A 12,501-nucleotide genomic window follows, 5' to 3' on the forward strand; every position below is an offset into this window, starting at 1 on the left:
TGGCATCTTTGTGTTTAACAGCCATTTGTGGATTTCTCTTTACTGGGCTTAGCTATGTAAATAGGAAGAGGGGTGTGTTTCAGTTCTCAGAGGATCTTCTGCGTTAACCAACTAGCACTTCTTATTACTAGATAGGGTGAGCATCAGTTTTTGATGGGAGGTAGGGCAAGAGCTATCAGTTAGGTCAGTGCATGTGTGAGGATGGAAAGGGGGAACTGGATCAAAGTGCTCAGTATTAAACTGCTCATCTGCTATTGGGCTGGGACATGCATTTTGCTCTTAAATTACTCTAGGAGCCAAAAGAGAACCCAAGCAAGTCACACAGGTAGGGTTTTTTTTTTTTTCAATCTGAATTACAAGTCAAATACCTTTGAGGGTGGACCTCCCTTTTCCCTGCAACTAGATTTAAGTGATCTCTAACTTCTAATGACAGCATGCCTGGAGGTACTTATGGATTTTCTACAGAAACAGTTTAAATGGAGAACTCAGGTTTATGGACCTTAAAATGCTTTATTTGAGGTGTCTTGATGCACAGAAGGTTGATAAAAAATTTACTGCTGCTGTTCCCCTACAGAAGGAACCTGGGGCTCCAAGTGAGATGCCCAGGCTTCCTGTACAGAGGGATAATAGGGTCTGAGGAGTAAGACAGGAGCCAGTGTGCCGAGCAGAGTGCTGCCTAGGTTTTGCAATATGCTAACAAGATGATTAATCCATTATGTATAAGAGGGAGGGAAGTGCCTATTTTTCACTGGGATTTTTGGAAGGGAAATAGTTCCTGGAGCTACAGCTGACCTGATTTGTGTGCCTTTCTGCCAAGAAACACAGCGGCACAATTTTGCGGTTAATGTAGCCCCCATTCTCATTTCAGACAGACCTTGAGTCCTCTGGAATATCCCAGCTGAGTGTCCTCATTAAGATCATGTGCTTGGTTATTCTCGTGTGTCTCTTTCTCAGTCTTTCTAGGTGAAGTTGTTTCATTTTGTATGAATAATGAATGCTTTCACTTGGAGATGATAGAGGAAAGGGGTAGAGGGTGCAGAGTGATCATTGAACAATTAAGTGTGTTGTAAACACAAAAAACCCACATGCAACTCTAGGAGGCATTAAATGATCCATTCCTGGTTAAGACTATGGAGATAGCATTGCCACAGTATGAAAAGACTGGCAAACTTCGTTCAGAGCTGCAGGTGCCCAGGATGATAACTGTGTTCAATCAAAGACAAACTTAGACAGGAAAAGATGCAGAAAACTGCTAAGATGAGCAGAAGATAGAGTAACCTGATGTTCAAGAAGAAAACACCAATATCACATATTACTAATTTAGCAAAATTGAGGTGGCGAATGATTGCTTTCCTGGGAGACGAGGACAGAAGTATTTGGAGAAAGAATATAAAAAGATGCTACTAGCGCAAAGTGGATGGAAATTGAAATTAAATTCACTTGGCCCAGATTCTAGAATGATGTTGATGAGCTGGGAAGTGTGTTCTGGAACAGCATTACAAGTGAGGCAAGGAAAGCTGCATGTGTTTGACACTGGCTGAGCTTCTGGAGATGGTGGGGATGGAAAAGAAACAATTCTAGGTTTGAGAACTTCTTGCACTTCTTCAAAGAGAAGGCTTGAATCCACTCTGGTTATGTCTTAGTGCTTCTGCTGCATTCCAGTGTTACAATGGAATAGATGTACAAGCTAAGAATGCCCTCAAAAAACAAGTTACTCTATTGAGATTTATTTATTGTTCACATTTCCTTCCTGCTCAGAACCTGAGAATAGCTGTAGCTAAGAATAAAATACAGACTAAGGTTTATTTCTAGGCCTCGTAGTGCTGACTTTCTTCTTCCCCCTGCAAGTACATTCCTGGATACTGCATTAGGATACCTTTGCCTCCCAAAGTGATTAGCGGGGGGGTGTTGGGATGGAGACAGGGGCATCGGTGCGATTCCTTTTCTCTCTGTTGTCATGCACAGCCTGTTCTCCCTTCTCCTAGCATTTCGTAGTGTCCTTGAGCTTTCCCTATCAGTACATCACAGATTTCTGAGGCCTTTCATCTCTTGCACAGTTTTTTGGTTTTGTTTTTTTTTTTTTTTTTAATTTGTGGGGGGCTGGAAAGGCTTTTTGTGTGTGCAAGTGTATGGAGGGGAAGGGGGGGCTGCTGGGTGGCAGGTCTGATGACCTGTCAGAAATAAATCTTCTATGACAACGCATTATCCTCATTGTCCCATACGAACCTTCTTTCATTCAACGAGAACATCAGAACAAGATCAAATCTGACCGTTCTGCACCCTGTATTTGTCACCAGGGATTAGTTGCACTGTCTCTAGCCCAGTGAACACTATTGGTGTGACACAAACTCACCCATGACTCCTCGTTAGCCTGCCGTTTGCAGCATTGTCCTGGGTGGCCTGGGGAATGCTGAACTCAAATGCCTGCATGATACGGGTCAGAGCAGGGATTCAAAGCTGAGGTTTACCATTTTTTTGTTAGACAGAACATTCCAGTAGTGAGTCCAATGGGGTGATGGATAACTTAAGTTGGAAGAAAGCTCCAGAAGTCATCCAGTCAAATCCTGCTCAGGGTTGGTCTTCTAACCAGATCAGGTTGCTCAGCGCTGTGTTCAGTCAGGTCTTGAACATTTCCAGGATGGATATTCACCAACCCCTCTGGGCAATGGGTTTATGTTGGGGGTGTGTGAAACACCACCCTTTGGGTAACTAAGAAGGTAGTAGTTCAAACTTCGGAGCTGTTTCCTGCACAGTAAATGGAGCGATGCAGAAGCTGTTTGAACAGCAATCAAATGCACTAGATGGAAGCTCCGGTGCATGAGCGATCTGGGCCATACAGGTGTCAGTCAGCCAGTGGCAGAGTCCAGAAACACAGCCCAATTTGTCTCTTCTCCAGGTCTTGTTGACTTACATGGCACAAAGGCAAAGCTGTGTGTGTATCACTGGTGGCTGAGCTAAGACAACAGCACATAGTAACAATCTTAGTTGAAAGGACTACAGAGACAGCAGCAGATCAACTAGGGTGCATACAAAATTAATAACAAACCCCTTGCTAATGCTCCACCAGGGATGGCACTGAGCTGGGATATGCAGCATGGGAGTTTTGCTTGTGTCGTATGCAAACTCAGCACAAATAGTAGGAATAAAACGTATAAATTGGAGCTTTGCACAAACCTCATCCAGATAAACTGTTCATACAGGCATAGTTCAGATTACAGTAATGAGGAAACAAACTGCCAGAACAGGATGTTTCCCTGTAACAAATCCAGATGGGTCTTACTTTAACTCCAATCCTTTTCAGACAGTGAGGCTGAAGCATTTATTAATGGGTCAGAATAGAGAGATGCCTTGTACTGTGCAAACCCAAACATCTCCATTCAGCGTATTTCAGTGGCAAATTAATTCCCCTGCTATTTGTGTGAATGGAACATTATATTCAGCCAACACTATGTAACACTACAGCAGACAAGACTCCCAGTGTAGAGAGCCTGAGAACTGACTAATGTGGCAGAACTCTAAGATAATTTTCTATTTCAACAGATTTACTCTTGCAGTTTAGGAATAGTGAGTACAAGTCATGTATAATTTTATCTTGAGGCAAATAATGAAGCTGGCGCTCCCAGATTTCAAGAGAAAGTGGGTACCTAAGGTGAGTGGTTCAGATGATGCCCAGTGAGGCTGAGACTCTCCACAGTTACCAGCCACAACCTGTCTCCTGCTGGAGAACTGCTAAATTATGCTACTTGCCCCCCCAAATACTTCCTTCCCCCCAACCCTATGATAATGGTAAACCAGGAAACTTATAATTCATGTTTTAATGCTCTCCAGGGTCTAGCAGACACTTAACAGTTTAACAGCAGCTAAAAAACAGAAGCTGGAAGTTACTTTGTATTTGTAATCCAGCTACCGTTGATTTTTCAGTTTATTAGCTTGATGGATTGTTTGAGTTTCTGACACAGCTGAGTTCCAGTAAAATCTGGCCCCTACAAAGCAGCAATTGCAAATATACATAACTGTCCATATGCTCTAAAGCAAAGTAGCTGGAGCATTCCCCTTCTCCCTCTGAGAATAAGTCATCTTGAGGAGCATCCTTGCTTTCCGTGCATCACGAACTAGCACATTACTTGGTTATGAGATCACAACCAGCAACTTCACAATGTTGTTGCCTCTTTCTAATGCAAGTGAAAAATCTGGTGGCTCTTCCAACCTAAAAAATCCTACAACTGGTGAAGTCTCCAAGTCTTAAGCAGCTATTACATATCACTTAAGTGAAGCTACTTCATTAAAGTGAAGCTACTTCATTAAAGCTCTACTGTAGACAGTCAAGTTGACCTCATATTCTTTCAAGCTGATCCATTTGCTATGAGGTCCATCAGAGACTATTGATGTGTATCAGTAAGTTAAGTGCACTGGAGAGAATTACATTCCTCCATGAATCCTGGAAATGCTCCTGGTTGAGTATACCTGTACAGTCTAAGACTCAAATCTGTACTTACAGTAGACAAAATCTAGGCTAACACAAAGGAACAAAGCAACAAGCCAGCCTTGCTTTTCTACCTGCTGCACTTTTTGGTCTAACATATCCTTCAATCCAAAGTTTCTCAGCAGGCAAAATTACAAAGACATCAGCATTTCAGATATCCAGGGGCAAATACAATTTTACGGTGTGTGCAAGCAGTTAAGTCCTTATCCTTTGTAAAGAGAAAATGCAGTTTGGGGCAGATTCCTATCAGAACAATTTGCTTTGCCTGTTCCCTTATCAGGGGAAGGTTGGAAATAAGACTAATTCACGGGGTCTGTGATGTGCTGCATTCAGCCTGCACACATTCAGCCTGCACTTAGCCATCGCCTATCCCAGAGCAGACACACTTACCTGAATAAAAATGCCTGGTAGAAAGATCAAGTTTAAAGTGTGAGAGGGTTGCTTTGTTTCCCAAAGATCCCCAGGAAAGACAGTCAAGATTAGGCCAGAGAAATTAACTTGGCAGGCCAGAATTTCAGCCATTCTGTGATGCAGCAAACAACTGTTGGTTCTGTCCACATAAGCTTTCAAGTCCTGTTCAAGTCTTGTTTGGCAAACAGGCAAGAAAGTTTTCATTTGTTGTTTGGCAAAAAACCACAACATTCAGCACTCAAAGTTTAACTAAAGGGTATTTTTTTATTCCCCATGAAGATCGTCTCAAGGACATAACTAAATGTTGGAAACCCCACAGAAGGGCACATACAGTGAATGTGGTGAAGTACAATGTGAGCAGCCCCAGGGGTTCAAACAAGGTGGGACCATTAGCTAACCAGAGGAAAAAAACAAAACTCTGCTAAAGATGTTGCGCTTTCTTCTCCATTTACACTGAAAAAAAGTCAAATCCAACAAAACCCTTGCATCTCTAACAATACATTCAGTCCTGGCTAAAGAGTTTAACAAGATGGCAACAGGATGACTATAATACAAAACGTTCACTACTACACTCTGTACACACCTGTTGTCCAAGCCCTCCCCCAACCCCATGTAATGCTGGTGCCCCCATTATTTGCTTGCTTGCTGGGCCTGCCTGCGGAGGAGGACGTAGATCTTCTCCTTTATCCAGTCTTTATTGTACGGTTGGTATGTCTGAGTATCAGCACGGTAACTGGAGAGGAAAAAAAGAATTAATGTAACGTCAGTCTGTTCTGTAGTGCATCTACCAGAAAAACTTCACAAACAATTAAGCATCTCAAGTGTATGAGGCAGAAAGTGGTGTACATTTACTTTTATTTTGGGTTCTTACTGATCTGCTGGGTAAGTGTTTTTCAGGAATCAGGATAAACCTCTGTTAAATGTCAATTCCCATTAAGTTATCTGTGTAGATTCATGCCCTCTTTCCCCCCCAGCTGTTAAAAGTCAAATGCTTTTTGATTAAGGTGGTACTTTGAGTGAATGCTTCAATAACTACTGAAGTCCCAGTCAGTCTTTAAATCTCAGTACACATATGTCTAACCAGATAAGAGGGGTGAGATGTCCATTAGTAAAAAGCGAAGTAATAATCCAGAGTTAACGCAATACAAAATAATTTACAGTGCTTACCTAAGGAAAAAAACCCCAAGAATACTGCTCCTAAGAAAGCCTTGTTATTGAAAACCCAGCATGACTGTTTCAAGGCCACAGAAAGACTTTCAGTATATATTGATATAGTAGTAGTTAGTAGTTTCAGTGCACTATAAGAAGTATTAGTTTCAGAAAAAGGATTCCCGCCCCTGCCCCAATCCATTCATAATCTTGTACTGTGAGACCAGATAGCAAGTACTTTAGGAATCTCCATGAACATAAACATGGCTGGTCCACTATGTGCTCCATGTGCCATCTGGTGGAAAACTCTATAGCTGAAGTAGAATTTGGCATGACACTGAGTTTACAAGCCTCATTACAAAAGTCACAAGACTGTACTAGAAAGCAGTTGCTACTTCCTAAAGCAAGTAGCTAGCTTCAGTCTGTTAGATAAACAAAAACAAAGTGTATTTTTCAAACTGCACCACCCCAGCACTATGACACCTGAAGATCAAATGTGGCAGAATGTCTAAGGACAAGGTAACTCTGCAGAAACTGTAATCCTGTTTTACTTATTCTACTGAAAACTTTGGTAAATGGCATTTGTAACAAGTCACTATCAGTAACAGATTCTGTACGTACATCAGAACGCAAAGGAAAGCAATCTGATGCTCAGGGTTTTCTTAAACAGCTTTTTACTATAAACCGGAATTAACTGGCAAAGGCTGTTCACTGTGCAGCTACAAAAGTACTCACACAGGGATTTCTGACACAGCCATACAGCTGCAGGAATGTCCACACTAGATATTCACTGGCTGAAAAAGAATTTCTAGAATTTTGAGATTCAAAAGCCAAATACCATGACTTTTGTTATGTGAATATGAAATTTGTAACCTTACTCCTACAGAATCTCCACAAAGTTGATACCACTGTTACATCAAACCATTAGCCTGCAATTTATGGTATGGGAAATACTCATGATCTGGACTAAGAGATTTAGTTACAATGTTATGTTCTGAATAGTGAAATTTAGCATTTAATTTCACAGTGCAGTCAGAATGGAAAGTACACAAGACCACCTTTGCTTACCCACAACATGTAGTTGAGAACTGGAGATAACATATTCACAAGAACACTTAAACAATTAGCTAGGGCTCCCCGGGGGATTGATCTGTTCATCAATCACTTCATTAGGATTTACAGAAATTTCCATCTTGTGGTATCTTGAGTAAAATACGCAGTTGGCTGCAACGCACTTCTCTAGACTTTTACTGTACCAGTACAGCCCTCAGCTGAGTAAAATTCCGTAATCATTCTGCCTTCTTAAGAATCAGACCAACTGCACAAAGGCAGATACAGCCCCAATTTAAACAGATTCTAGCATTAATAAAATATGAAGCTGAATTAAACTGTTGGACTTCAGTATTTGAAATGCTGGGAGCTTCAATGTGACGAAAACCCAAGTAGAACTGTCAGTTCCTAAGCTTGCTTTAGAGATAACTTTATTCCAACGCAGTTAATTGGAGTGGGCAAGAGGGCATGCCAGCTGCAATACTGCTGCCTTGCAAACAGTTATTGCAAAAAACACCCAGAACTTTACCAGATTTCACAGAAAACATCTAAGATTTTAGATGGAAGATTCTGACTTCTCTAAATCACTGAAACGGACTCGTACAACTAAACTTACACAAGACAGCTGAGGTCTGCCAAGTCATCAATGAAGTCAAATAATTGGCTGATATCATATGTAATGGATGGGCTGTTGGGATTCATTCTCTTCAGATGCTCTTCATACATTTTACATACTCCTACCAAGAAACAAGATTAACAATATAGTATTAAAAAAACAATAACTGTATTGGCTGAAACTTCTTCAGCAATTAAACTACAGATATCAGGGAAGTTTAGAGATGTCTACCATGAAAACAGAGACATACACTTCTTAGATTTTGCAGAGCTGAATGCTTCTGTTCTAGCTATTTGCATTGAAACATTATACTAATATGAGAAAATCAGGTAAAACGCATGGAAAGAAGCATTATCATCATCTAGAGGAAAAAGTCCTGTCACAGATGTAATTTCCACACTGTAAGCTTCAACAGAAACCTGAAAATCTTTCTAATAATTTTCAGACAGCAATTGTAACATGAATTCCTACTGTACAAACACCCGAGAAAGCGAAGAACTAATGTCAAATAAAGCTACTCAGATCTCAGAAGAAAGATCATTCTTGATTAAAGAGTCAAACAGGACTACTGAGGTAAGAGTGACAGCACAAGCCTGTCTATGAATTTAAATCCATTTTATCTAAGCTAGCCCATAAATAATTCAGATACATTTGAGAATAATATTCAAATGAGCACAGAGGCTTTATGTGGTCTTTATAATGCTTTTGTTTGCCTTGCAAAACTTCCTGGAATTAGAATTTTTAACATTAAGTAAACTTTCACCTTGAAATCATACAGCTGTAGTATTTCAATCTTCTTTCCAAGCTTACTATGTGCCTCTTTAAGTCACACAGGATTTTTTTCTTGGGAACACATGCCATGAGGCTGCAAATTATGTATCAACTGCACACATACTTTAATTTTATATATTACTTCCAGCAGCAATCTTTCCTTTACATGGCTGGCACAAAAATTAGTGAGAGAGTTAGGCTCTGATCCTGCAATGAAACACATTCAGGCAAGCCTGCCGCATGGCCTCACCAAGAATATTGCTTGTTCTCACGGACTGAATATAGTCCAATCTAGTTAAATCAAAAAGAGATGTTTAACATAAAAAGAAAGTTTTAAAACAAACAGTAACTATTTTCTAGTCTGCTAAAACATTAGTAAACTAAAAAGCATGTGACATTTTTGCATTTTTTTAATTACCTTGGGAAAACACAAACAGCAACTTATTTTCTTACTAAGTAACTCTGGGAATACGTAAAAACCAGGGTTTTAACAACAGTTTTTGACTACCATATCTGCACCCACCTTCCATGCACTCATTCACCGATTCATAATCAGCATATGTTCTGCCTTCTGGCCTCTTGGTAGGCTGGACAAGTAGAATTGTGTGAGACTGAAAACAAAAACAAAATAAACATGAAGAGAACAGGTTACTTACAAAACCTGACACAGCCATTTTCGAAATAACATTTACTATTCATGCAAGCTTTGTTAATAATTTTTGTTTCTATTCAGTTTTATCAATCCTTATGTAACTTTAAAATGTGTAAAATCACCAGTAGAGCAGTTACTGTGTTGAAAAAATACCACGGAAACAGTGATTTTTATTTAAATACAAAAGCAAAGCTATAAAGCCAATGTATGAAAGTTATGCCCTTAGTGCATTTACTTATTTTATTCCAAACGCAAGCTGTTAGTAAGACTTTAATTAAAATAATTAAAGAACAAGGAGGGAGTCCAACTTCACTGTCAGACTCACCTTAAAGATTTTAACAGAAACAGCTTTTTTAGTTATTTATCTAATGTTTAGGGAAAACAAATTATACAACAAATCCCTGCTTAGTATTCAAGCTTATTTCCTACAAAACAGATGCACTGATGTTTCACACTTCAGTGAGCCTACTGAACCTGTAATCACGGCACAGATAACTGTTCCAAATGTCAGAGTCTGTAAGCTTGTTCTTCCGCAGGAAAGACTTGAATCTGCAGCTTGCATTAATTCTGCAATATTTTTCACTTGGCTACAGCAAGTAATTTGAGCAAACAATAAGCAAGATTTCTGAAGTGCACACAATCTGTGATCCAATTAACAGGTTACACAGCACAGAAAGTTTGCAAGCACACTACAAAACACCATTTCCAGTGCTGCTAATTGGATCTGACATTTTCAATGCTGATACATGAGGTGAGCACAGAACATGTAATATTCATGGAGGCAACTGCAGAGTAAGACACACTGAAACAAACACCAAAGCATATTATTTGGCTTAAACTAATCAGCTGCTGACAGAAAAAAACCCTGACCGGCAGTTCGGACATATCAGTGAAGATACCAGTACAGTATCCATCAAATGCAGTGATGAAAAAGAAAAATGGCAAATATTAGGATTTAAAAGAAATGTGTAAGAAAACAGTACACGATTTATACATAACTGTAGGTTTCATTACTTTAAATTCTGTCTCAAATAACATGGTAGGAGATTCAGAGAAGCCCAGGAAAAAGTTAAGGCAGAGAAACAAACGCAGTAAGACTTTTCCCAGTCATAAATGGAAAAAGAGAGGAATTCAGAGCCACACACTGTAACAAAAAACATACAAAGGAGATGAGACCATTTCAGTCCACTTTGGTGTACGCCAGAGGACGCTAGATTTGAAAGGAATTCCCCAAGCAGGGCTGGTATCTCACTGTTCCTAAGTGCATTGTATTTGAACAGGCCTGTCTTACCACAGAGTCCAAATGACTACCAAACTTTATCATAAAATACTTTTCCCAGCACCATCATTTTTATTTGCTGGTCACTGACGACAAGGGGTTGTTCTAAGATTTGCAACTCTGATTTCCTGGGAGCATTTGCCTAAGGATGTCTTATTAACAAGAACACACAAAGTGTATCAGCCAGTTCAGTCAGTGTGTTCTAAAAAAAGCTGTGTTATTTTAGCATCAGAACGTCTTGCAAACTATATTTGTGGTGTCTGATTAAACAGACATATTTATCTCTTTCAACTAAAATCAGTATTAAAAAAAAAGTTGTGTGTGTTTGACAAAACCTAAGAGAGCACAGATGAAACTGACCAGGAGTTACAGAACTGTATAAGGAAGTGAATTCTGTATTTGGCCTCTCAGTATTTCACTGGTGAATGACTTTAAGCTTTCTGGCCTGTAGATATCTGGGCTATTCCTCCTATTACTTAAGTGTTAAATGAATGTATAGATTCTGAAATTATCCCAATAATCAGATCATAGAAAAAAAATCAGTGAGCCAGACATGTAAGCCAGTTCTTTCAGAACTTTACGGCAGAAATTATTTTAGCTTCTGACTTTAAACACTTTAAACACTTTTAAACGCTTCAGACACTTTACAATATCCATATCAGATACTGACCTGGAATTATTAAAATTAGTGCCATTGGGACCATTTGTATTATAGAACTAGTACAAGAAAGTGACAACCTCAGAAGGCTGAGAGCAATTTCCTCTGGCTAGAACCTGCCCTACTGAATACGTGCCTAGGTGACAGAGCAAAAAATCAGTGCGATTAAAAGCCATTCTGTTTTCCTATAGGTATAGATCTTGTTGTTAGAAAAAGTAAAACCAAACCAAGAGAAGATCCATAAATCTTCATGCATTAGGACCAGGTTATCTGGAAGAGCCCAATACAAACTCTTATTATACTGATGCACGTGTTGGGTTTTCTTGCATTTTCCTTAAAAGCGCTGTTGTACTGGCTGCTGCTAAGTAGGACGCTGAATGAGGTACCACATGGTTTATGCTACACCAATGCTGAAGTCCTCAAGAGCACTTTAGAAACTGCTCTGATTACTGAAAAGCCTAAACAATTAAAGATTAACAAGTATTATAAGATGCGCAGTGATGCAAACACAAGTAGGATCCTGCACACGCCTAAATGTCTTTCAGTGACTTCTGATAGGCAGAAGAAGTGGTTGAAGTCACTTCAGAGAACAGACAGGCCTTGTGGCGGCTCATCCTAGTGGAAGCTAACTGGTTTTGAGCAAGTGCCAGGCGGATGTAGAACTCTGCTGGAAAGCCAGAAGCAGTCGTCCTTCCACCACAGAGCAAAAACTTGCTTCAGCATATTCACATTTATTAGGTGAACGCAACCAACTGCTGTGGCTGGTAGGCCTTTGTGCTTCAGCGAGCCATTCAAGCAGCCCACTCAGATCCCTCCCCCAGGTGCTGGGGAGGAGCAGGAAAAGCAGCGCGGGCAGAAGCAGCCGCAGTTAAGGCCAATCAGCCATTAAGGCGGACGCACCGGACGGGACCGCGCAGCCGGCGCTCGCGAGAGCGGGCCGCGCTTCCCGGAGCGCCGGGGAAGCGGCTGGAGCTCCCGGGCGAGCCCGCTCTGCGCCGGGGCCGGGAGCGAACCCCGCTCCGCCCCCAGAGCAACTGGCCCCCGCGCGGGGAGGCCCCGGCGCGCGGCGCTTCGCGAGGCCGCTGTCCCGCCAGCACGTGCTGCCGCCCGCCGGGCCCGCAGCCGCGGCCCTGCCCCGCTGCCCGCCGCGCCTTCCCGCCCACGGCGCCCGTGCCCCTGCCCCAGGGGGAAGGGAAAGCTGCTCAGGCGGTGCCGACCCCCCGGGCAGGTCCCGCTCACCATCACGGCTCCCGCTCCTCAGCACGGCCGCGGAGAAGAGGCGCCAGACGATCCCCCACAAGCCCCCGCGCCCGCCGGAAACGCTGCGCTAACGGCCGACCATAGAGCTGGTGGCGCCAGAGTGCCGCTCAGCGCACGCGCACACAGGCCCAGGCCGGCATCCGAGCGCGCGGTGCCACACGGCGGGACGCAG

At 41.7% G+C, this 12,501-nt stretch overlaps 1 protein-coding gene across 1 annotated transcript; it reads right to left on the reverse strand.

Moving 5' to 3' along the window:
- Positions 1-5,138: 5,138 nt before the first annotated feature.
- On the reverse strand, positions 5,139-12,491 carry ERH (ERH mRNA splicing and mitosis factor). Its single transcript, XM_065064414.1, has 4 exons — positions 12,309-12,491; positions 9,004-9,091; positions 7,710-7,830; positions 5,139-5,627 (listed from the first exon to the last, which is right to left on the reverse strand). The coding sequence occupies exons 1-4, from the start codon at positions 12,309-12,311 to the stop codon at positions 5,525-5,527; spliced, it is 315 nt and encodes a 104-aa protein (XP_064920486.1). The 5' UTR covers positions 12,312-12,491; the 3' UTR covers positions 5,139-5,524.
- Between the last annotated feature and the right edge of the window lie 10 nt (positions 12,492-12,501).

This window comes from Columba livia, chromosome 5, assembly GCF_036013475.1.
Source record: "Columba livia isolate bColLiv1 breed racing homer chromosome 5, bColLiv1.pat.W.v2, whole genome shotgun sequence".
Taxonomy (NCBI): Eukaryota; Metazoa; Chordata; class Aves; order Columbiformes; family Columbidae; genus Columba; species Columba livia.

Excerpts from the sequence above, each read along its gene's own strand:
- ERH (XM_065064414.1), bottom strand. Across the intron at positions 7,831-9,003 it reads GGTGAATGAGTGCATGGAAG|GAGTATGTAAAATGTATGAA; the intron begins GTGGGTGCAGAT and ends GTTTCTTGGTAG. Across the intron at positions 5,628-7,709 it reads GCAGACCTCAGCTGTCTTGT|TTACCGTGCTGATACTCAGA; the intron begins GTAAGTTTAGTT and ends TTTCCTCTCCAG.